Source organism: Battus philenor, unplaced genomic scaffold, assembly GCF_028537555.1.
Source record: "Battus philenor isolate CCGP_79_NKW_IND1 unplaced genomic scaffold, ilBatPhil1.0.hap1 SCAF_25, whole genome shotgun sequence".
Lineage (NCBI taxonomy): Eukaryota > Metazoa > Arthropoda > Insecta > Lepidoptera > Papilionidae > Battus > Battus philenor.
In genome coordinates this window covers 7947514-7972706 of record NW_027181688.1, presented here as the reverse complement: position 1 = coordinate 7972706, position 25193 = coordinate 7947514, and the positions used below count along the sequence as shown (strand labels likewise).

Genomic DNA, 25193 nt, shown 5'->3' with positions numbered 1-25193 from the left:
ACTAAGCTCATAATGTTTCTCTAAAAATATTTAAAAATAAAGCTAAGTAAATTCTAAACTCTCTCTCTCTCTCTCTCTCTCTAAAATCACCTGTGAACAGATTAATCAAACCGATGGGTTATTTTATTTGTGATTACTTATACTACGCTTTATTATCGGTTGGCAACCGATAGCCCGTTAGCAATTACTATTGTATCGTGTACTTTTTAAATATATTATTTGATAAATAATAGCGATGCAGTTTAATGTAAAAACATATACAGTAGCATACGAGTTACCAAGTTTATGGAGCCGAGAGAAAGTTATAACTATGTCTTTATGTACATCAGTATTTTGTTATTCATCATTTATTCTTTAAAAATTTATAAGATTTTTACATACCAATATACTGTCTAAATATATTCATAATTTTTACTTGGCTAAACTTTTCTCCAAAATAACCTTTGTCTTACATTATAGAGGTGATTTGTCATAGACGTGGTGTAATATATAATTTAGGAGGATGATTGTATATCTCATTTGTTATCAATTTGTGTATAGTGCACCCTATCCGAAAATCAATGGTTTGAGAAATAATAAACATAATATTAAAATAGCAATACAAAGAATTTTATAGTTAGGGTTATTATATATTTTAAAATTAATTATTGTTTAGCGCTGCCAGAAGTTATTGGCCTATCCCATTCCAAAAAAAGTTAATGTACTTATATCAAAGTGATTACTTTATATAAATATAAAAGCTTTTAAAGCTTTTTGTCGACAATAGATATAGACCAATAACCAATAACCGGGTTATATTACGGGGTTATATTACAGTAAAAATACATGTTGATAATTTGGGTTTAAATATGAATTTGAGATTACATATAAAACCTAAAAATAATATCCTTTCGCAGCTTGGAGAGACTCGCCCGTCATCGTTCGGCCCCGCGACCTACCAGGACTTCAAAGACATCCGATCGAGGTGCTTAGCTGAAGGAAGGCTATTCGAGGATCCGGAGTTCCCTGCCATAGACCGCAGTCTGTACTACAAGGAAAGACTGGATCGGCCTTTCACTTGGCTAAGACCGAGCGTGAGTATTTATTTCATGTATACTAAAAGAGATTTATGAATTAAACACCAGAACGTAATGTTACGGAAACGTATACTAAGATATCGGTTTTATAATAGACATAAACAAAACTGTGATGGGTAGTTGTTAAAATTAGGCAACATTCGCGGCGCGTAGCCTGGATCGAACTAGCAATCAAACTAAACAAAAGTTACTTGGCATTTATAGGTTTAAAGACAGACACATCGTCTCGTCAATTCAGCCGTAACACTTCCACTGCTGGACATAGACGTCCCACCATAGATTTCCAAAAAGTCCGGTATGTAGCAGCTGGCATCCAGCGTCTTTCGAAGAAATTGAAAAAATTATCTGTCCCTTCTAGAATTATTATATATCATATAAATCACAGATAATATTCTGCATTTACTTAGTACAGTACGATTATTTGGACAAATGTAACCATGAAGTATCTTATCTAGTTTTTTTTATCATTTTTACCGACGGATGTTAGTTTTTATGGCATTTACCTACATTAAACATGACTCAAGACTGCTTAATCCTCTTTTGTATTGACTGAATTCGATGGCCTCTTTAAGCCCCAGCTCAAAACGTTATTTCACTGGATTGGTTGATCGATGTACTTTCAGATCGCTCAGGCAGACACCCCATGGAGTATCAGAAATACCCGAGAGAAACCATTGTCTTAATTATAATTAGATACTAGCTTGGCATATATATAATACCTAGACCACTTATTTAGTCATCTATAAATAGGTTAATATTAGAATATTATGATTATTCGGTAGGAGCAAAAGGCATAAAAGGTGAAGGATTTGTGTTTATCAAAACCGTCGTCTTTTTTCTACCTACAATGCGATGAACCCGGCACCCGCACCGTATTCACCATAGTATGCTGAAAAATTACCTCCATCTTCCTACTGCTTCTGCATCGGTCTTATTTTAGGCAGGAGGTACGGGCTTTAAACCATTGCGCGTGCGCTGTGTCGATTGATAAATGTATATAGCTTACGAAATTAATTACACAAAGTGTATGTATTCCTGTGAATCTACTCCTTAACTACAAGGCTCACTGCTCTACTACGATGAGTAATAGACGACCTGCGAGGCGTGGGCCTCCACGATAATTATATCTTTCTTACAAATATATTTTTTTAAATATTTTTTCAGGAAATATGCGAAGATCCGCAGTTGTTCGTAGAAGGATACAGTCGCTTCGACGTGCAGCAGGGAGAGCTAGGTGACTGCTGGTTGCTCGCCGCCGTTGCCAACCTCACCTTGCATAGGAAGTAAGCGATCTTCTATTATCCTGATATACATTACTCAAGCCCCCTCAACATATAACTTTTGCTTAGCGTTGTGTACTGTTATCGTTGTCGGTATAATAATATCTATTTTATATGATTTGTTAAAATGGTTCATATTTGGACATATCAACCCCTTTGTTACTATCATAAATATTTGTCATTACAACGTTCAAAAATCTTTATGGAGCACTGACTTGGGTTTCGATAAAATAAATTGTGGGGTGCCAATATCGTACGGACTAAATTTCCGTTGCCTCGACAAAATTTCTCTGTAACTTCGATTCTTGGCATATTTCATCAACAGATGATGCACGTTTTTATACCAAATTCACTTAACGTTTGAAGTATTATTAAAAAATTCTTTCAATTTTTAGAATTTAAACGTTTTAAGTTTGTGTAAGATTTCTATATAACCAATAGTATAATAATCACCAATAGTATAAATAATCATATCTCATTCAATCCGTTCAGTATATCCTTTTTTTGACAATTTTTATTACTATTCGTTTTCTGGTATACCATGGTATGTCTGGTATATCTGGTATGCCGTATACTATGAAGATGTTTTGACAATAAAATGTTGTTTAATAGGAATTAGGCTAAAAACAATAACATAGGAACTTGATAATTACACAAACAATAATATTATAACCCTCTAAATAACACTTAAAAATAGATAAAAGCAGTACAACGTAAAGAAAATGTAACAGAGCGGCTAGATATTTACAGAAAAAATTATAGCCAGAACTCGCACAGGGCCCAAATCAAGCGAATAAGGTTGCGGAACGATATCAGTCGTGTTTTTTGGCAAAAAAAAAAAGTGCCGCAGAACCAACGCAATAAGACATCGAGACTTGACACGTTTAATACATAAAAGATCTTTGAAAATAATTTGAGATGAGCCAAATGACATTCTAACTTTTGACGAACAAACACTTGGCAAATGTATATACAGTCCTACCAACCAAGGAGAAAAAATTACCTGCGTTCCTTACTTTTTGGTCACAGTAGTATTTGTCGAAATGTAGAAATATCCTAAAAGCGACACAAATATATATATAATTATAATAAAAAAATTCTTCAAATATATAATTATAATATCATTCATTAACAAATCCTGAATGGTTTTGTTAAAAAATAAACAAATGTTATATCATTATCGTTTTCCTGTTAACTCATTGCAAGGACGCAGTTATCAGAGGCTGCAGCAATATTGTTTGACAATGACTTTCATGATAACGGACATTGTGTTTACCTCTTATGTCACAGAAATAACAAGGCCTTTGTTTAGTTTAAATATCTATATAGAACTAGCTGATCCCGCAAACGTTGTTTTGCAAAAAAAATAGATATTTTAATTTACAAATAAAAAATAAGGGTTGATCGTAGAGGGGTAAAAATTTATGGTTGTATGTATTCTTGTATGCTGTATCATAAAAAAAAAAACAAAAAATTTCGTAAAAAAAAAATAAATAAAAAAATTTTTTCAGTGTGAATCACTTAGGATCAAATCACTTTATCACTTAGGAGTATAGAAAATAGATAGTAGCCGATTCTCAGACCTACTGAATACGCATATGAAATTTGGTAAAAATCAGTCAAGCCGTTTCAGAGGAGTTCAAGTTCGAACACCGTGACACGAGAATTTTATATATTAGATATACAAAGTCTTGGTTATAAGTATACAAATTTTAAAAGTGAATTTATGGTACATCCTGTTCAAAAATCAATGCTTTTAGAAATCACTCAGGAAGCTAATTATTGTCAAGCACTCTTTATAATATTATATTTGTAAGGACCAACTGTAGTTTCTCTCCGGCTCTTAACAGAAATGCCTTCCAAGCCAGTGGAAGCTTCCTGTAAGAAAAACAATGCCGACATTTTATGTTTATTGATGATTCAAAAGTGTTTCTAATAGCCTATTCGAATAAAGAATATTTTGATTGTGAATTAATAAATAACATAATGATATACAAAAAAATATATATACACTGCACTACTCTCTTTCTACAGACTGAGCTTCCAGAAGTGTTACAGACTGACGTATTCCAATAAATAATCAGCTTTAAAAATACATGATTGAAAATAGGTGGAAAAGCTTTAAAGTTTTTCCTGTCAAAAATATATATATTCACCCATTTAAATCTTTATTTAGCCTGTATATGTATCAAATATTACTAACCGTCTACAAAAAAATGAATCTGTATTTAAAGTCTATATTTGTTTACTATGTTCCATTAGCAAATACTGATATTTATAATTGTTAATGTGCCCTTGTAATAATGCGCTTATCACTAGGCGTGAATTAATTGTATAAACAATAATTACGAGTACTAATGAAAACAAGTATTAGTTTTACATTTTATAATCAACGGAAAGGAAACGGGTAGGCTGAGAATTGATTAATTAATGCCATACGGTTGCGGGCATTTGTTATATGACAGAGTGAATGCTTCAGTACCTTTCATGTGCCATCCAGCTTAGACTTTCCAAAATTCTGACTCTGATTCATATTTTTATATTAAAGCGTAAGGGTTAAACTCATGTGGGGTCCATTTTTTAATTGCTTCTGTTAACAATCAACTTGTCCACCTCTGGGAAACGTGGAAACACTGGTTTATACGAAAGTTTAAAATATTGTTATTTAAGCCTTTGTAATGGAACTTTGTACTGTTGGGAACGCCTAAGGCAGTGGACATCGTGTAGCTAAAATGATGATAGTGATGAATGAAATAGTTGTGTTTTAGTAGCATGATCTGTGACATTTCCATCACGAACGAAAACCAGATTTTTTAATTCTTATATACGTAGTTCAATGACTTCACTGCTTACTCTGTAGATGATGTTGATGCTGTTAGCTCGGGGGATTTTACAACTTCATCGGAACTGAGTTCAGGGAACGGAAGAGTCCGTAAACGTAAAAAAAAGCTGAACAGACGCGTTCCAGTTGCACGAAGTTGTTCACACGTAGTAAACCGCTCTACCCCAGTAGAGCTACGTAGTGTTGATGCTGTAATAACCCCATTGAATGTTTAAATCACAAAGTTTGTTAAACTTGTACTTTGTGGCTCTACTCGGCGCGACGTAGAAGGTCCAACAAGATGGGCCAACGACCTTGGTAACATCTAAACGCATGGTGCAGGCAACATCTAATCAGTCCTATTAAATCCATAGGAGTCCATATATATAGCAGTGGAAGTCCTTCTTGGTCGTTTATCATCATTGCCAAAGGTCATGCTCTTCCTGGAAAGTCTTTGTCGAGGATTCTCCACAAGTCTCTACAATCTGCTTTTCTGTATGCCTCCGTTGTTGTGAGGCCCGTCATTACCAGAATAAAGTCCACCCACCGAGTTTGTAATAGCCCTTTCAATCTCTTACCCTTTACTTTTTCTACGGCAACCAGTTTATTCAGACTTCCTGGCTTAGTCCGAGTTATGTGGCCCAAGCAGCCCAGAATACGCTTGTAGTTGATTAAAAACAGATCTTTTGATATTCCTTGTAGTCCACGGAATGTCTAGTGGACGTCTTACTAATCTATTAAGATTCGAATTGATTATTCATAGCTAAGATAAAATGTCTATTGGTTAAAGCTAGTATACTATGTAAATACCATTTATTTTACGTTACATTTACAGATTGTTCTTCCAAGTGGTGCCGGACGACCAGAGCTTCGATGAGGACTACGCCGGCGTCTTTCATTTCCGGTATGTTTATTTATAACTGTATGTGGTGTTAGTATTATTTAGAACAATGAGTTAGAAAGATATAGCCTTACTAGAAGAGGAAATTATAAATTCGTTAAGATCGGGTTGTGAAAGTGTCAAGCAGTGGTAGTCCAGCGGTATAGGACTGAGATTTGCAATCGTATATCGCGGGTTCTATTCCCGATGTATAATCTTGTATAGTTTACAATATACTCACAAACAAGTTTCCAAAGAATGGGCAACAGCGTCCTCTGCTTACCATAAAACCACACTGTGGTCGATAACCCGTCTGCCAATCTACGCGGTTATGGTATATCCCTCAGATATATTTGGGAGAGCCCTATGCCTTACAGTGGGCGTATAGGGGTTGAAACAATGTAACCTAGTTAAAATCTACTTTTCTAATCTTTTTTGATTTATAATATCAGGAAATTAGTTTTAAATTAGGAATTACTGGTTTAAAATTAGAAGATCAAAGAAACTCTGCTTTGTAAAATTTTCTTTATGCCTCTTTTTGGAAATCCAGGTGGAAGGAAAAGTCGAACAGAGAACGTCGTACGCCTGGAATGTTAACGACTTAAACAATATTACTTGCTTAAGTTTCATCATTTCAGCCGTAAGACGTCCTCTGCTGATAATAGGCCGCAACTACAGATTTTCAATAAGCATCGGCTATCATCTAGTGTTTTAACAGGACCTTAACAAAGTTGGCCCACCTTATGGGTGGATGTTCTAAGCTGCACTAGCTAGTTTTACTGATTTTATTTACCAATTTATGATTTCAGCCGCCACTGTTGGACATAGACCTCCTCCATAGATTTCCAATAAGACCGTTTTGAAGCCGCCTTCATTTAGCCATTTTCGACGACCTTAACATCGTTGTCTGACCACTTTGTGGGAAGATGACCTATGCTGTGCTTGCCCATCCGTGGTCTACTTCAGTATTTAAAGTCCATAGCAGACATCTGTTCGTCGCTATATGACTTGCCCACTGTCTTTTTAAATTTCTAATCCAATGATAAAGTATTTATTTTGAATATATCACATCATATATCGAGTTTTATATATTGTTCTGTACAGTTTCTGGCAGTACGGGCGTTGGGTGGACGTGGTGATAGACGACCGTCTCCCTACTTACCGCGGCAAACTGGTCTTCCTGCACTCCTCAGAAAGGAACGAGTTCTGGAGCGCTCTGCTTGAGAAAGCATACGCGAAGTAAGATTTTTATTTAATTTATAAAATGAAAATGCATTGCCTTCATAGCCCTAAGATTACGTAGATATTACATACCCTTGCAGTAGGTGTATATGAATAGATGTAATTTAATGCACATTATAGCTGCCACACTTGAATCTCTTAACAGCTAAGTAGTAAGTAAGGAATACTAATCGGCGATACATTCTAGAGAAGGAGAAAATAACCGTGTATTTGAGACTTCGAATAACATCTAAACTGCAAATCTTTATGATTCCCGCAGGTGTATAAAATAGTATTTATTAATTCTATCTTTTCCGTACTATGGTTACCTATAAGCGATTGTCTTGTGTGATAAGACCGCCCAATGTACTTTTTTCTTTATTATTCTGAAACTATTTAAATGTATCCTAGCGTGAAAAACAATAATACAACCATACCGTAAAATCGTCCCGTACACACACACAAAGAGTCTTCTATTTAAGTATAAAGAACTTCTCTAGTCTAAAGTTCTGTACTAATAAAACCACATAGTAATTCATCTGGATAATATATCTAGAAGACTTGGGCGACAGACCAAATCGAAGACATTTTACTGGAAATATTTACAATTTTATGATTATTGTTTATGAAGTGAAATAAAATACTTGTTTGATAACTGTAAACATTTATTTAACGCATGAATTAAAAACACTGCAATATATTTTGTACGCAAGGTGGGCCAACTGTTATTTCGCTTATTACTGTGAGGTGCTTTTTCGCGTTAAATACGATTTACATGACTTAGGTCAGTGGTCCGAGTGTTCCTTTATGAAACAAATGGGCTAAGAAGTTTGAAGAGACAGGATCTGTACCAAATGTGAAGCAATTTCAGCGAAAAGAATCATTAGACCCTATTTTTTTTTTCGAAGATTCTCGCAGCCGTTCGATTAGTGTTAGTTTTGCGGAGTATGTGAAAATGTTACGCGAGTTTTTGGCCATAATTATTTTAGAATATGCTGGCTACAATCCTAGCACATGGTTTCAAGAAAATAGAACCACGTGTCACATGCCCCTGTCGGTGGTCAAAGAAAAGTTTCAGGAAATGCTGATTTCCAGAAGAGGTCTCACCTCACGACTATTTGAAAATTTCCTCATTCGCTCGTTATGGTGTTCATTTAAATATATCATTTAAAAAAATTTACGAATTACTTTTTCTGTAAATAAACGAATTTCAAAATATGTTCAAGGGTTTTTTATAAGAACTTTTAACTCATTGGCTCACTTTGGATTTTTTCAATTAAATTGAAACACGCCAATAGCAGGATATAATCTGTAATTTATTAATTTTTTCAGGCTACATGGATCCTACGAGGCCCTCAAAGGCGGTTCCACTTGCGAAGCAATGGAGGACTTTACTGGAGGTGTCACTGAAATGTACGACATCGCGGAATTGCCTCCCAACTTCTACACCATACTGCTGAAGGCTTACGAGAGGAACTCCCTCATGGGATGCAGCATTGAAGTGAGATGATTTTTTTTAATAATTTTTATATATATTTAAATAAATTATCTTTTGATTATAGAGTTTGTTCTCAGCAGATCAACATTCCGAGCTGATGGTACCTATTTATAACCTAAAATTGTTGAAAATTCAAAAATACTCCACTCCCGTCCACTTGAATAAATATATTTACAAATTGAATGTTTCTCTGTGTCATCGGTAGAATAGTTGAATGCATGATGAAGGCGATGATTTTTTAAACACTTTTCTTAAATCATTTACTTTATTATAATGTTACTGTAACAAAAGTATAAAATCTTGGCTACAATAAATTTAACACACATGACATTGTTCATGTCTTGTTTCACTATTATTTAGAGAGCCAATTAATATTGTCTTCTGTTTTATTCAGTTATTGACTTTAATTTACTTTTGTTGTTGCCTATTTAAAATAAAAAATAAATCTATTGGAAGCCTTCGTTTAGCAGTGGACATCCTAGTAGGCTAAAATGATAATGATAAGCCTAAATATCCGACTTTGCTAATCAAATTGAAAGGTTTTTTATTTTTTGATTAAGGTATAGTTTTAGACCAAATACGAATTGGTTATTAGTTACCTTAAAAAGGTTTCTTATTTATTATTGAAAAATACTATTTACCGGTTGGCATTATCAGGTTTGAGTAGGCATAGCAAGCGCTGACCAAGAAATACTGGGCATCCAGGATTTTGACCTTTTAAAAAAAAGAATTGTCCGAGTTTGATGTGAGATTTCAGAGCGTTTGCATTCCTTGTCGCCTTTAATTGAAGGATTCCTATATAAAGGAGCTTAATTTAATTGCAGTTTCTATGAAATTGGTATCTTCTGGAAAGTAATACAATTAGATAATATAAGCTAAGAATGCCATTCGATAAAAAAACAGTCTCACCCAAATATCCGAATTGTAATCACATTAGATAGAAAATTTGGCGGAGTTTCTTCCTTTACATTTTTTACCAGCACATAGTAGTGTTTAGCCAAGCAATAGACCAAGTCAAGGTTTGGCCATCTCTGGCGCCCTTATCAGGGATTGATAAACGGGTATTACCCATAATGACAGCCCAAACGGTTGTCCTCCCGTGGGGCCCCTGGAGAAAGCGTAACTAATAGCAAAATCATTATGAACAAAAAAGCTTAATAAGGAAGTATAGCTTACGTTAATGAAAAATGTTACTTGTAGATATATCAAAACTTAAATATAAATTCACAGCCGGACCCTAACATCCTTGAAGCTGAGACTCCCGCCGGTCTAATCAGAGGCCACGCTTATTCAGTGACCAGGGTCAAGTACGTCGACATCGAGACCCCAGGACGCGCTGGGAAAATACCTCTTCTTCGGCTGCGCAACCCCTGGGGGAATGAAGCCGAGTGGAATGGACCCTGGAGTGATAAGTAAGTCGTTTAACTGGTCACAAGTCTTAACAACTCAGGCACCTTATCCAGATAATATGTGAACCAGATAATCTAGCGTCTCGAGCAAGAATTTAGAAGATTGAATGGTTTATTAATGCATTCTTTGTAAAGCACGAGGTACTCACTCTAAATGAGTACTGCCGACGGAGACGGTTGAAGCAAGACAAATACCAAATAGGTTCCTGTTAAGAACTTTCCTGCAGAAAATCAATATAAATAAAATATTAGATACTGGTTAGAAGGTCTCTGTCTTTAGTCCCTCACAGGCTAGTCTAGGATCCACTGATATTAATATGCAATTATTTCCTCAATTTGGATTATCCCTATATAGTCAAATTATATTAGGTATGTGTGAAACAAAAATTTCCTAATTCCCATCATCCCGTATGTACTAGCTATTACCAGCTTTCGTAAAAGCCATTATTGGTAACTAATATGACATAAAAAATTATCTAGCTAAGTTCGTCACTTATAAGAGCTATAGTTTGAAAATGTGTATTTTTCAATGAACGAGGTGAGGTTCAACAAATGAGGTGGCCTCAACCCCTTGACGGTAGAATATTTCTACCAAATTTCAAAGCTTTAAGCCTGACAGTTGCAGAGACGTCGTGATGAGTCAGTACATAAATATAAATCTTACATAGATACAGGGTGATTAGTTATAGGTGTTAAAGCATTTTAGTAATTATAATCCTTTTTTTCGCGAATGAATAGCTCATTTATTGTCAATTATTATATGGTTCACCATATCCAAAAATCAATGGTTTCAGAAATAATACATAACGTAATAAAGTGAGAAAAAAGTGTTTTCAATATTTCGATTACTACATATTAAAAGTCATTACCCAGCCACATTCCAATAGAAAAAATAAATTAATGTAACATATTTCAAAGATCTCTTCGTACGTGATGATTGGAAACAGTTGTAAAGCTTTTAACTGACATATAAGCATTGACCCCTTTAAAGCTTTTATTCCTATAACCAATCATCTGAACAATTGGCAGGCCTTGTTCTGCTTTCGGTACAAATATTCATATAACATTGATAATTATTTTTTAGCAATCAGATGTTTAATGAAGGTAAAATTACCTATTACTGCGGTAGGGAGGATTGGTATTAAAAACAATATAATAAATAATTAATTACTGTAGGACGCTTAGTTTTTTAAAAAAGCTAACAAATGTGGTACTCTATTGTTAAAGTACATGTGAGCATCTTTTGGGGTGTAAAGAAAGGAAGGACTGTACCTGCATTCAATGTCAGTATGACTTGGCCACGCGTACGAGTAATGCACCAGTGTTATTACCAGTGCACAGTATAGACGGGATACTTTAGATTTTCGTTTGTGTAGTTTTGTATACTTTAAAAGACAACATTAGGGAACATTACATTACTTATTTTTGATTGATTTCTTTAAATAATTCTTTGTTCGTTACAGATCCCCTGAATGGCGCTTTATCCCGGAATCTGAGAAAGAAGAATTAGGTCTGACTTTTGATGACGATGGAGAATTCTGGATGTCTTTCAAGGACTTCGTGAATCATTTCTCAAGGTTTCTACCTAATATAATAATTATTCTATTATTTGATTTCACCGTAAAATAGGCATAAACATATTGCTATTTTCAATTTTTCAGATTTTTCATTGATATGAGACTCGACATGTGCACCAGTGTGTTTTAATTTGGTGTATCTCAAACATTTTTTTAAAAATATAAACTTTATAGAATGTTAATTTTTTTTAGTGTAGAGAAAATATACTTGACATAATACACAACTAGACTTTCAGACTTTTTTGGGAATGCAGTTATATCTTGGTCTTGAACATTCCCTGTAATTCAAGTGGTTTTTTGCTGAGGATAAAGCAATAGCACTATGCAAAAAAAAACTATTTTTAATGAATTTACATGTATAAGCAGAGCCTTATTGTATAATATTTTATTTTAAATAATAATGCGATAATATTTTACTATATACAATAAGTTATGGTCTTCTCACACTTGATTTAAGTAAAAACAAGACAATTTAGATAAAAGTGAATATATAGGACACTATTTTGCAAATAACACAAACTATACTATGATGCAACTAGGTGCTGTTCCTTAAATAACAGAATCCTTATATTACGCCACATTGAATAGTCCAAAGAATGCCATGTGTTTACAAAGCGAAATAATTTTTTCAGGGTAGAAATTTGTAACTTGAACCCGGATTCACTGGACCCGGAGGAGTGTCCCGAGGGTTGCACCAAGAAATGGGAGATGTCGGTGTTCGAAGGCGAATGGGTTAGAGGTACGTGCAATCGACGAGTATACCATTGATTCTAGGCTGAACACCCTTGAGGCAGGTTTAAGAAGGCTTCCTTGCAATAGATTCAGTTCAAATTTAAAAATTGTTTATGAAACTTAAGATTAATTACATCTATTACATAGTCTATCTTGTGTTCGCATAAAATTCTTCAGACCTGAAAAGAACAGGTGAAAAAAAATCAGTGACACTAGCATTCACCTTCGCCGACCCGTCTCCTCTCCCTACCATAACCAAACTTTAAATGATCCCACTGTGGGATTTTTCCTGGGACCAGTAGGTCTTCAAGGTAATGAGAACATGAAGTCCAAAGTAGAACTGTGTATATTGATCATACTTAGCCTATGTTCATACTAATTGTAAGAATTATGAAAACCATATTTAACCAATATAATAACACAAACTTGTCAGCCAACCGCAAAACGTGCACCCTAGATATAAAAAGCTCTGGCATGGGATTCCCATGTTCGATGCGCCGCTGATGAATTATTGTAGCTCCTACACTACCAATGCTGCTTCAGTTCGTTCGTTCCAAATAAGCTCATGTTCGCTCTTGATAGGAAAGGACTCTGGAAGTTTGTAATTGCACTGCTGTGAAGTCTCTTATAAACAAATCTTGGAACCATACATTAATACAAAAGTATTTCCTCGACTTGGATTTAATGACTTCAATTTGACTAGATAAGACATGCTATGAAAAAAAAACTTTTACATGATTCGCCTTAAACATAATACTTATTATGAAATCTGTTTTTTTAAATAATATAGAATCTCCTTGTAGTAAAAATTGTTTTTTTCTTTAGGGGTCACGGCGGGTGGTTGCAGAAACTATCTGGACACTTTCTGGAAGAATCCTCAATACACCGTCACTCTAAAAGACGTGGATGAAGGTGACGATGAAAATAAATGTACTGTGAGTATTAGAAATATTCTTAATTATTACTTATCTATTTCATTAGATACTTGATAATTAGTACTTGCCACTATATTTTTTTTTCTATCTCGATGGTGTAATTGTATCTGTTGGTACAAAAACAATCACCGTTGATTGTAAATTTTTATTTGATTGAATTATATATTATAAAAGTGAAATTATAAATACCAGTGCATAATTCTTGACTTATGGCGAAATCTTTTACCACACAGGTCATTCGATGGTGGAATGGTTTACCGTTGAATGTAAAATATGCTAAGTCTCTACCTATTTTTAAGAATGGTTAAAAACTATTTATTAGATGCTTATTTATTTTTTAATTCATTTCTTTTTCTCCATCGGTTTCTTTATTTTTATTGCGGCAAGTGCTATGTGAGATTGTACTGAGCTAAACCTGTTTCCAGTTTTAATCAAATTATATCTGCGCATAGGCGCTTCGTAGTTTACATTCAACAAGAAGCAACTTACTTAAAATCATCCACCCTTTTGCTTTACTTATTAATTATAAAATGCTTACAAAATATTTCTTATCGTACAATAATAAATTTTCAACAATTACGCGATATTACATCTGTAATTTAGGTCAAGATGAGTCTACCACCTGTTTGTATGATACTTAATAAATGATATCTTAAACCCAAAAGGAATAAGAAACTCGATGGAATTATATAAATGTTTATAAAGGAAAGTTAAATAATAAATTCAATTAACATTCAAAACGTCCGACGGTTGGAAAGTCCGAAGGGACATTGTTCACAATATGTGCCATAAAGTCAAAAAGAAGTAAACCTTACCACACAAATGTTCTTTGATTTTGTTATTTATATGATATGATATTGACTTACACTATAAAGCCATATTGACCATAAAATATTGTAGCTGTCAATTCGGTCTTCGATTTTCAGATAATCGTAGCCCTGATGCAGAAGAACAGGCGTTCGCAGCGCCATCAGGGCCTGGAGTGCCTTACCATCGGGTTTGCAGTATATCGACTACCGGACTACGGCCATGTGCCCAAACCGCTAGACATCAACTTCTTCAAATACAACGCCTCCGTTGGACGCTCGCAGGCATTCATCAACTTGAGAGAAGTCAGCGCTAGGTGGGTACCTTTCAATATCAGGTTTTCATAGGAGCTCATAAAGTTCTGAAGTAGAGACCATGAACTGGTAAGCGCGGTGTGGCACGTGCACAAGGTGAATAGACAAGCTTCTTAAGGTCTGAAGATAGACAAGTATGAGTCAAATTTATGTCCAGCTGTGGACGTCGTACAACTGAAATGATGATGGTGATGAATAAGTGCGATGATTCATATAGAATTGGTTATATTCGTGGGCAATAAACACTGCTTTGGAAGTCCACGTACAAGGTGGGCAAATGACTTTGTTAAGTCCTTGGAAGATGCTGCACTGGTGTTTCCAGCTGGTTCCATCGAAAATCTATAAGAGAGGATTATGTCCACTAGTAAATTTTTCTACAGCTGAAATGATGACGAACTGACAAGGACAAATCATCATCATATATTGGACTTATACCGATTCTGCAGTCTTGCCATCTAAGGCCGCTCACTAAGCCCAATCTGATAAGAGTAAAATCTCCCATCATATCAGGAGGTTTCATCATTATATCATAGAAAAGGTATCACTGGGTAGACTAACACTTGCACACATACAAGTACACATTAAGTTTGGTTGTTAGGATGTATCGTCGTTTCAGGCCATAGATGCCCACGGAAAGGCATAGGTCTCCCCTAAAGATATCTGTGGGGGATATAACATAATCACCACATTTGGCAGGCGGGTCGGGATTCATATTTTGGTATGGTATAGTACGAAGTATGAATCGAACCCGCGATGTACGATCCCAAGTCTAAGTTCACAACCGCTGAGCTACCAATGCTAAACACCACTCGCTAAAGTGTTCTCTTATTATAGAAAGCACTTTAAATTGAAAACATCCCGGGATGTTATTGGACAAGGGCAACAACAATATAAATCGGGTTGTACGAGATTAGATACTACGAAAATTCTTAAATATATTAATTGCAAATGCATTTGTATATCCTGATATCAGGTAATGTCACATTAAAATTTCTTTTCTTGTGTTGAATAACAATCCTTAAGGCTTACAGGATTATTGTGTACACAGTACTGCTTACTTTAAACAAGTTAAAGCATATTCATACTTAATTATTGTTCTAAAACATACCCTATTCCGTTTTGTTAAAGGTTCAAATTCGAACCGGGTACCTACGTCATCGTGCCTTCCACCTTCGAGCCGGACGAGGAGGGAGAGTTCTTGGTGCGAGTATTCTCCGAGAAGGATAACAATATGGCGTAAGTAAGAATTATATGTATAAGAGGTGACCAAACTTTTAAACAATCTGAGCCATAATTAAATATCTATTTAAAGAGTTTTCATAATGCTATATAAAAGTACAAAATATGTGTATTTTATTTAAATTCTAAAAATTAGGCATGTTGCAAATTAGGCAATGCAGAATTCTTTATTATTAACGCTTTCCAAAAGTTTACTTCGTATCGCGTTTAAAATACGTATCTCACTGCGTATTAAAATAAGATCAAAATTGATTTGTCGGTTTTAATTTTTTTGACATATAAATCAAACGCTTTTTATTATTACACCACCATGGATAATATTACAACATGAATTTTATTGGGAGTAAACTTAGTATATATTTATTTTTCTAGCTAGTGCAATGGCGGACTTAATATAACATGATAAGTGTTATTGTTGCGCAGCCTACATCAAAATCTACCAAGAACGTATTTAATGTTAACTTTCGTATAATTTCAGTGAAAATGACGAGGACGTGGGCATGGGTGACGTTGACGACCGGGTACGTATATTTTGATACTATTTATTGATTTTAATATCCACTTTAGAACCACAGGTCGAGACAATGATACAAAAGTTTACTTTTATAGAAAATAGAATCAGATTGAGCTTGCCTATAATGGCCTTCAACTTAATATACATGGCTATGCCTTATATATTTCAACACACTCTGATCTAATAGCATACAACAGACTCGGATGGATTTCTTTTTGTAATCACTTTTACAAATATTCTTCAAATAGTAATTTTCGTTGAAGACATATTATCACTTACAATTTGAGATTTTTTATTTATGAAAATTTTTTACATGGTAATTCAGAGATATAAGAAAAACCAACAGTTGCCAACAAAGGAGTTACTACATTTTGCTTAATTAATGATGCAGTACAAAAATTGTATCGCTACATTACTCCATTAAAGTAACCCGAAAGACACAAAGCTGCAAAAATTATTAAAATTAAGTAATCATCCTGTGCAAACATGAGGTCCCTTATTGTAATACGCCCGAAATTTTGAATTCTTTGTTGCCTCCAGTACTTTCAATAATAAGCAAGTGAAGTTTATAAATGTAGTTCTTTCTCTTAAATTAAATATTGAAGAGACATTTTTTACCGTCCATTATTATTCGTCATCTTTCAGTTTAAAACATAAAATCTTTCTAACCAAATCTACTCTCCCAAGATTTAATTTTATAAGATTAGTAGTAGATTAGATGTCTTTTATATAAATGAGAAATGAAAAAACGAAAAGCTACAGACCCAATATTGAGCCTAGAGGCACGTTCATTTTAAAATTGTTCAATTTGAGAACGCCTAGTATATACTAATTGATTATGCGCAAGTAAACTCAACTTTAACATTAATAAATTGCAGGTGAAAGAAATAGCACCGAACCCGGAACCAGCTGACCCAGTGCGTGACTTCTTCAACCGTCTCGCTGGCGACGACGGCGAGGTGGACTGGCAAGAGCTGAAGGAGATTTTGGACTACGCCATGAGAGAAGGTATTCAAATATTGACATTTTTATAAAATTAATCACCAAGTATTATAATTTTAGAATATAATATTTTTGCTGTATTCATTAACTTAAAATAATAAATCGATAGATAAATATTTATTTCACCTCACAATGATAAACACACACAAATACATACAAAGCAATTACCAAAAAAATTTAAAGGAATATAAAAAGAAAAAAATAGATCCTTTATTATTAATTCGATAGCTTGTAGTTTCGGATTTGAAGTTACTAGACTGTTTATAGGTGAATATCAGTTGACGAAACAGTGCATATAACTGAACGGGATAAGTAATATTTAGTGTTACCGAAACTGCTATACCGCGCCTTATGCGTACGACTGGGGGGGGGGATAGTCCAATTATGCTCATAGCATATCTCATGTTATTTTTTCCTCCACCACCAACTGCCCCCTCCTTCCTAAGGCACGGTACATCGGTATCGGAAAAACCAAAGACCATAAAATTACTCTTGTATATAATTCTCATTAGTATTAAGTATTAAAACGTCAAATACAAAGTCAAATAAAAACGTCAAATACAAAGGTAGCCTGATGACTTTCTTAAGGTCTTCGAAAAATACTGGATGCAGGCAGCTTCCAACCGGTCCTATAGAAAATCTACTTCATCTTTTGCCCACATCATCTGATTATCCTTTACTTACTTATGATGTACAATAAAAAGTGAATAAATGATACTTAATAAATTCCGACCTCAAGTTCGACTAACATTTGAAATTTTATGCCCGCATGCATACTAATAAGGTTTTGGATCGACACGTTGTCAATAATATAATATATTATTAAAAATATTATAACCCTTATTATATATTTTTAAAACTTAAATTGATAGCTTAATATTAAGACCAATTCCTTTATTTAAAGTATGCAGTAAAATGCGTTATATTTTATTCGCTTGCAATTTATAAATTACAATCTCTAGTTTTAATATTGTAGATTTTTTATTTCGGCTTAATCCTACATTTATTGTAAATTTATAAGAAAAATACAATGCAATGGAATGTAAATTATTATTTTAGAATTCCATAATCAAAAATATTGACGTAAAAAAATGTTACTGTTTGATTTAAATAACTAATGACAAAGTATATGAAATACACAGATTATAAAATTAATACAGAGTAATTCATAAATTCATTAATCTCTTCTAATTTGGATTTAAAGGTTTTTTTTTTTTTGTTTTTATGTTTTTATGTTTATATTTTATCCCAAAGTTGTTTTAAAATGCCCATTTTTAAGCTTTCAATGTGATAACGCTTATTGTGTCGACTTAATCGCTTACCGGTCTTGTGTTTGAGACCTCGAGACCAATTATGTAAGTATCTAATCTACTTATATATCTGTAAATATATCTCTGGTACATATTTGTATAATTTTAATTTCATTCTGCCTGGTATTTTTTTTTGTATCTAAAGATTGCTGATTAATTGAAAATCCATTTTTTTGTTTAGTAGATTTTAACACTCGTAAAACATGTAATCCAAAGCTATTTATGTACATTCGTAATATAATATTTTATTTCACATAGTTACATTTTAAATCTGAAAAAAACTGTGTCACAGGGTGCCTAGTTAATTAGTATTAATAAAAAGTCACGTAATTGCTGTATAAATATTATATGGTGTAAATATTTCATTTGTTTGTTCAAAATACGAAACGGAATTATCCGTTGAACCGTCGATAGATTTAGATCTCTCAAAAGCTGTTAGATATAACATTTTTTTGTTGTAATCACCAAAATAGGTGATGTCAATGATGACATATCTCTTTTTTTTTTTTAAAAAAAAACTACCTCGGCTATTTCTACTACATTTTTATATTTCTTATGTTATTTGGTCCGTGTCTAAATACTAATTTATAATCTTCGTCTTAAAATGAAAAAAACATTGCAAAAAAAAAACCACTTGAATGGTGGTCACCCTTCAAAATAGTCTTTTTCAGATTCGACAGTGTACTCAGGAATAGTGAATCTATCCTTAATTTTGTTACAAATATTATATTGTATATTTAAATAATATAATGTTACACATATGTCATTTTAAACTTGGTGGATAAGTTTTTCTAAGCTATGTACAGTACACATGGTATGAGACATTTCAATTCGCTGTATATACACAGACGCCAAGTATAAAAGCCGCTCTCTAGTTATGACATAATAAAAAACTTCACCTAAGTTAATTAGATTATAAAAGACTGGTCCATCCGAGGTGAATTAATATTACCTATTTAACAATATTTTTTTACGTTAGTTTATATTTTTATATCAAAAAATCAATAATTTCATATAAATGACAGTAATATTGTCCTCAAAGGTTTTAGTTTTACATATTTATTATTCATTTAAATTAGTTCTTTAACATATATCCACTGATATGTACGGGAATCCCCAACGTACCAAGTAGAGAAAGTGGTTTGCAACTAGTAACCATAGTACACCCCCGGGAACAGAACTAGCGATGAGACACGGTGGCGCTTATGATGGTGGGGGGGTACCCGGAGGGGGGCAGACGCAGCAGGAGCCGAACTGCCTGGAACAGCTGCTGTGCGCGCTCTGCACACCCATCTGCAAGGAGTTCGGCGTCGACCTGCAGCAGATTCAGCAGCAGAACCAGGAACAGGTGCATCTTACACAACCGCAACCGCAACCCACTACCGGTAGGTTTCTATCCACTAGTTTTGAAGTTTGGTTGAAATCATTTTAATTATTTTAAAATAAATTTTTATACGTCGGATTACTGTGACTTTGGATGGGGCCAATAGATATTAGAGCGCAGCGCTAGTAATTTTTTGCTTAGGGTAGTTATAGATTGCTTTACGCTTTCGTTTTAGGTAGTTAGCAGGTAGTCGTGTACAAGAGCTTTTGGTAAAGTACGTAAATGTATAATTATATTATATATACAGATAGATATAATACAGAATTTGACAATATGACTCACGGTAATATTTTATGTGTACTTAGCTTTCCAGACATGGTATATAGTGGTAGTTTATTAACCTGTCGAATTGAAATAGGAAAAAACTAAATGAACTTATGTATTTCTAAGTTTCTTACACCTTTCTAGTCCGATTTACTATTTTATTCTAAAAGAATACTTGATACAACAAGATGAATGTAATTGTCAAAGGCATATAGTGTATAAATATTCACATAGTCTTGATATATATATATATATATATATATATATATATATATATATATATAAACTATTAAGTGATAGTGCATCCGTTACAAAAAGCTGATGTCTCTTATAGATAGTTAATAATTTATCGAATTTTATGATCCAACCAATTGAGCCGCAGCCTAACACATCAGGCGACCAGGTAGACAGACGACCTTGTTATTGTCGTCGAAAAAAGTATGGAAGCAGCTTCAAACTGATTTGGATTCTTATTTCTCGTTATTTTAACTTTGATATTGTGGAGACGGCTTCCATGACTTAGAAGATGAATTAACGAAAGTACTATATTATCGTAGTTTACTTAGTGGTAGATCTAATTTGTCGTCTCATTCGCACAAGTAGATAAATTTTTCGGTGTTCGTTATATAAAAAGGACTTTTTATATAACGAACAGTTTTAGGCTTCATCGAACCACCTAAATGGGTACGCCTCCCAGGACCCGTTTACCGGCTTGTTGCCACTCGAGAACATTTCGATCACTTCTGGTTATGGTAAAAGAATTAAATTTTATTGATGTAATGATATACTAAAGGTTTTATATTTTCCAGGATCACCAACCGCTGCATGCCGCTCCGTCGATTTCACAACAGTGTCATTTTATAGAAATGGAGGGCGCGCCTATTTAAAATGTCTATTTTCGGGCGTAATTCGACATATGTACTTTTTTATTTCAGAAACTTATATACTTATTGTAATGTAAAATAATGCAATGTTACTTTTAAATAAAGCAATTATTTTACATCCGCTTGATGTCTCAATCGCAACTAACACAATTTAATGTAGACATTTACAAGATCTTTTGTAAATGTTTACATTTACGCTTTTACGTCAGCATGTATGTTTACGGCACAAAAATGGGCATTTTAAAATCTATATACCTTTGTATAGTTTTAACGTATTTAATCACCTCCATTTCCATAAAAATCTAGTTTTAGTTATCTTTTTGGAGTTGTGTTGCTATATATTATTGACATTTATATATATATATACATATATATATAATAGATGTAGTTGATACAACTGCTTAGTAATAAATAACGTTTTCACAACGAGATATATTTGCCACAAAGATATTATTAAATTTTTAATTGTAAAATACTTATATAGCAACACATTTTCAATGTCTGTGACCAGGGTACGTTTAATGCTATTCGAGATTGCTAATGGCTTGTTTATTTGCAGAACTAAAAGGGCAAGGTTTCTCCAAGGACGTTTGCCGTAGTATGATTGCTATGTTAGACAAGGACAACTCTGGCGGGCTCGGCTTCGAAGAGTTCAAGTCGCTGTGGATCGACCTGCGTAACTGGAGGGTGAGATAATCGAAAAACTAAACACTATGACTATTATGTATTAAACGAAGTTTTATTACACTGGGTAATCCAACAGTAGTTATGGCTATGAGTAATCAATTCAAAGCAAATTGTCAAATGCGTGAAGTTCACAATGGACTGTCAAATGCGTGAAGTTCACAACGGACTGTCAAATACGTGAAGTTCACAACGGACTGTCAAATGCGTGAAGTTCATTGCTAATTATCAAACGCGCTAAGCTTACAGCAAACTATCAAATACGTCAAGTTTTAATGATCATTAAATTTATCGAGTTTCTGCGCAATATTTTCCAGCAGGAACCTTATGTGAATTTTAAGGAAACTGATGAAAAATATAAATTAATTGGTGAAATCGTTCCTCAATCTGTGGCGTGACTATGGGAAATAGGGATGCATTATATATATATAAAGCGTTCGCTGTAACCTCGAACGGCGCAAATAAATGGCGCTGGTATTCAATTACCTCGCGCTGTACATCTGTTCATATGTACGAACATATATGCAATGGATTTAAGCTGTTCAAAATGCCTTTGGACTCATAGAATTTGCAAATTCCATACGGGCAGCAGCCCATGTCAAGTCCAACAAAAGGTATGACTATTGTTTAAGTTTGCAAATAATTATGTTATTTCGTTAATTTAATCCAATTTTCAAGCGCCCACATGGTTTATATAAAGGCTGCCATTAAAAAATAGTTCACTAACATCGATAACATAATACATCTATAGACAAGCATAACATAGACAAGCAAACGCAGTGTAGAACGTCCATCTACAAAATGAACAAACAACCTCGTTAAGCTCATTGTAAGACCTTAGGTGCAGAACAGTGCCAGGTTCTGTTGGATATTTTGGAGGAGACCTATATCCAGAAGTGGACTTCCTAAGGCAGACATGATGAACATGCATCGAGCACTTGTGATGGATTACAGCGGAAGAGTAACATTACAAAACTAACAACATTTAGTGCCAAATACATAATAATCATATAAATTTTAATTATCATAAAAAATCTCTAAACTATTGTGTTTGAGCTTTAGTTGTCAATGTGGTTATTGAACTCGAGACTGGAGACTAGAGTGGACAAAAAAAATAGTTATAATTCGTAAGTAATAGTCCACGAAAATTTCGATAATGAAGAATTAAATTGTTGGTTTAGCTACTTAGCTACACATATCAATGTTATTTGTAAAAACTTTTCGTATACGTCTTGTAGTGTGTATCATATTTCTATACTTAAATCTGTGAAGATTCACACAACTCGGGAACGTGGTTCAAATGTGCGTGCAGGTGGTACACCGAGAGTATACCGATAGTTAGAGTATAATTCGTTAACAATACAATAAGGGGAACAGCAATGGGTGAAGTAGTGTAATATAACAGCTAAGTTATTGTAAGTGGTGTGTATTTGGCCTCAGGCGGTGTTCCGGCTGTACGACACTGAGGGACGCGGCGCGATCCCAGCTCATAACCTCCGCGACGCTCTGCACTCTGCCGGCTACACTGTCAACGCTCACGTGCTCAACGTACTCGCGCACAGGTCAGTGTCCATTCAAACTCACCCATCTGCACTCGACTCTCAGAACAATTCTTCCTACACCTCTCTTCCAGAACATTGCAAACTAAACTCTTCTTTTAGAACAACCAACACACGTTCGCTTTCTAGAACAACTACACTCGCTTTTCAAAACAATCAATATGCACTCTCCTAAAAGGAACCTATAGATGAGTAGACCTAAACTCGATTTTCATAAGAAACTACCATATGCTGACTTTATAAAAAAAAAACTTATCTCCACTCAATAAAGCAAAACAGTCTGTATTCGACAAAATCATCTACACTCGCTATCAAAAAAACAACACTCTCTTTTCAAAACAACTAATAAAAGCTTTATAGAACAAACCAATGTCAACTCATCTTCTAGAATAAATCTAGATCTAATAGATTAGAATAAATTACTCTACACTCCTTGTTTAAAATACACCAATCTGCACTCCTTCCAGAACATTAACATTTTAGGTGTTAATTAAATAACAGATTAATAAGATTATTTTCACCGTAGATACGGTTCCAGCGACGGCTACATCCAGTTCGACGACTTCATAATGTGCTCCGTGCGACTTAAGTCTATGATCGGTGAGTTGCAAACCAGATATCACAAATCTAGACTAGACATCAAAAATATTTTACGTCTTATATCCATTATTAAAGAAACTTAATATTTCTGAATAAAAAAAATTCTTTAAAATACTGCTTTTAAGTAAGAAGCGGTTATACTTGAAGTATAAAAATATCTAATAATTAATTTTAACTAATAGAGTATTGTAGAGTTTTTGAATTTATTCGCCAGACAGAATAGTGCTGTTTCAACTGTACCTGTAAAGCGGATAGATGATGTATGATAGTTGTGAAAAAAAAATAAGAAGCGTTCACAATCGGTTAAATTTTTAAAAATATATGAAGTTTATTTATTTCTATTATCTTGTCACCATCTTCCCATATGAAAAAAATAAATGCTATTCCAATCGCTTTACTGACAGATGTTCCGATGTACATACATGTGAAAGTTGTTTGAGAAACATACCGTGTGTTTAAATTACAGATTAAATAGTAATCATTCTAAGGCTCTACATCTAGTGTAAAGAGGATTTTTTTTTTTTGGTTTCTTGGAGGAAATTTTCCAGATGTTCAAGATACCCTGCCTCGTGGGTAGGGTAATTTATTAGGATTTATACACATTAAACCTCTTAGATGGTAGGGGGCCACCAGGGAAGATGTTGTTTGAGGGACTTTAGTATCAGTATTAGGAACCTTTTTATTATTCCCATAGTCTCTCGCGCTGTGCTACTCCGGGTAGCCCGTCTGAAGTATGTGTCGTTCACGCTACCCCTAAACAGGAGCAATCTACAACTTGGAAACGTATTGTTAACTCTTTCCAGCGAAAACATTTCAGTATATAATTTTCTTCGAATTATTTGATTATTTCTGTAGAAATTAATAATAAATAAAAAAAACAGCAAACAATGAGCCGCTCGAGAATCTCGAGCGCGAACTGCAATGGAACTCGTGAAGAGGAAGCGGACGTTCTTCGTGAACACAGCGTATGGGAAACATTACTAGCACGTGTACTCGCACATTACACTACTAAGGCTGGCTGGAACCATGTTTGGAAAAAAAAGTTGTTTTTAATTCGAAATTTATTAACATATCGTATCAATAAAAAGTTTTAATTTTTTTAACAAATTTAAATTCTCGAATTATCTAATATGTAAATATTTTGTATTGGTGTTCTATTTTTTTTTATTTTTTGTTCGGACATTTCAATTTCTTACTTGATAG

At 34.0% G+C, this 25193-nt stretch overlaps 1 protein-coding gene across 7 annotated transcripts in view; it reads left to right on the top strand.

The window, feature by feature from the left end:
• The window catches only part of LOC137925044 (calpain-A-like), a 67494-nt gene that overhangs the window by 41181 nt on the left and 1120 nt on the right, over positions 1-25193 (top strand). For 5 of the 7 annotated variants that reach the window (XM_068768482.1, XM_068768483.1, XM_068768484.1 and 2 more), the window contains 17 exons: positions 897-1073; positions 2241-2359; positions 6013-6081; positions 7162-7296; positions 8611-8779; positions 10007-10188; positions 11649-11762; positions 12395-12501; positions 13320-13429; positions 14356-14552; positions 15679-15786; positions 16268-16310; positions 17182-17311; positions 19794-20000; positions 21707-21834; positions 23272-23393; positions 23917-23990. In XM_068768482.1, the coding sequence (XP_068624583.1) occupies positions 897-1073; positions 2241-2359; positions 6013-6081; positions 7162-7296; positions 8611-8779; positions 10007-10188; positions 11649-11762; positions 12395-12501; positions 13320-13429; positions 14356-14552; positions 15679-15786; positions 16268-16310; positions 17182-17311; positions 19794-20000; positions 21707-21834; positions 23272-23393; positions 23917-23990 (2191 nt within the window). Of the gene's footprint in view, positions 1-896; positions 1074-2240; positions 2360-6012; positions 6082-7161; positions 7297-8610; positions 8780-10006; positions 10189-11648; positions 11763-12394; positions 12502-13319; positions 13430-14355; positions 14553-15678; positions 15787-16267; positions 16311-17181; positions 17312-19793; positions 20001-21706; positions 21835-23271; positions 23394-23916; positions 23991-24871; positions 24956-25193 lie in introns of all 7 variants that reach the window. The other 2 variants (XM_068768480.1, XM_068768481.1) reach the window with 2 other exon arrangements.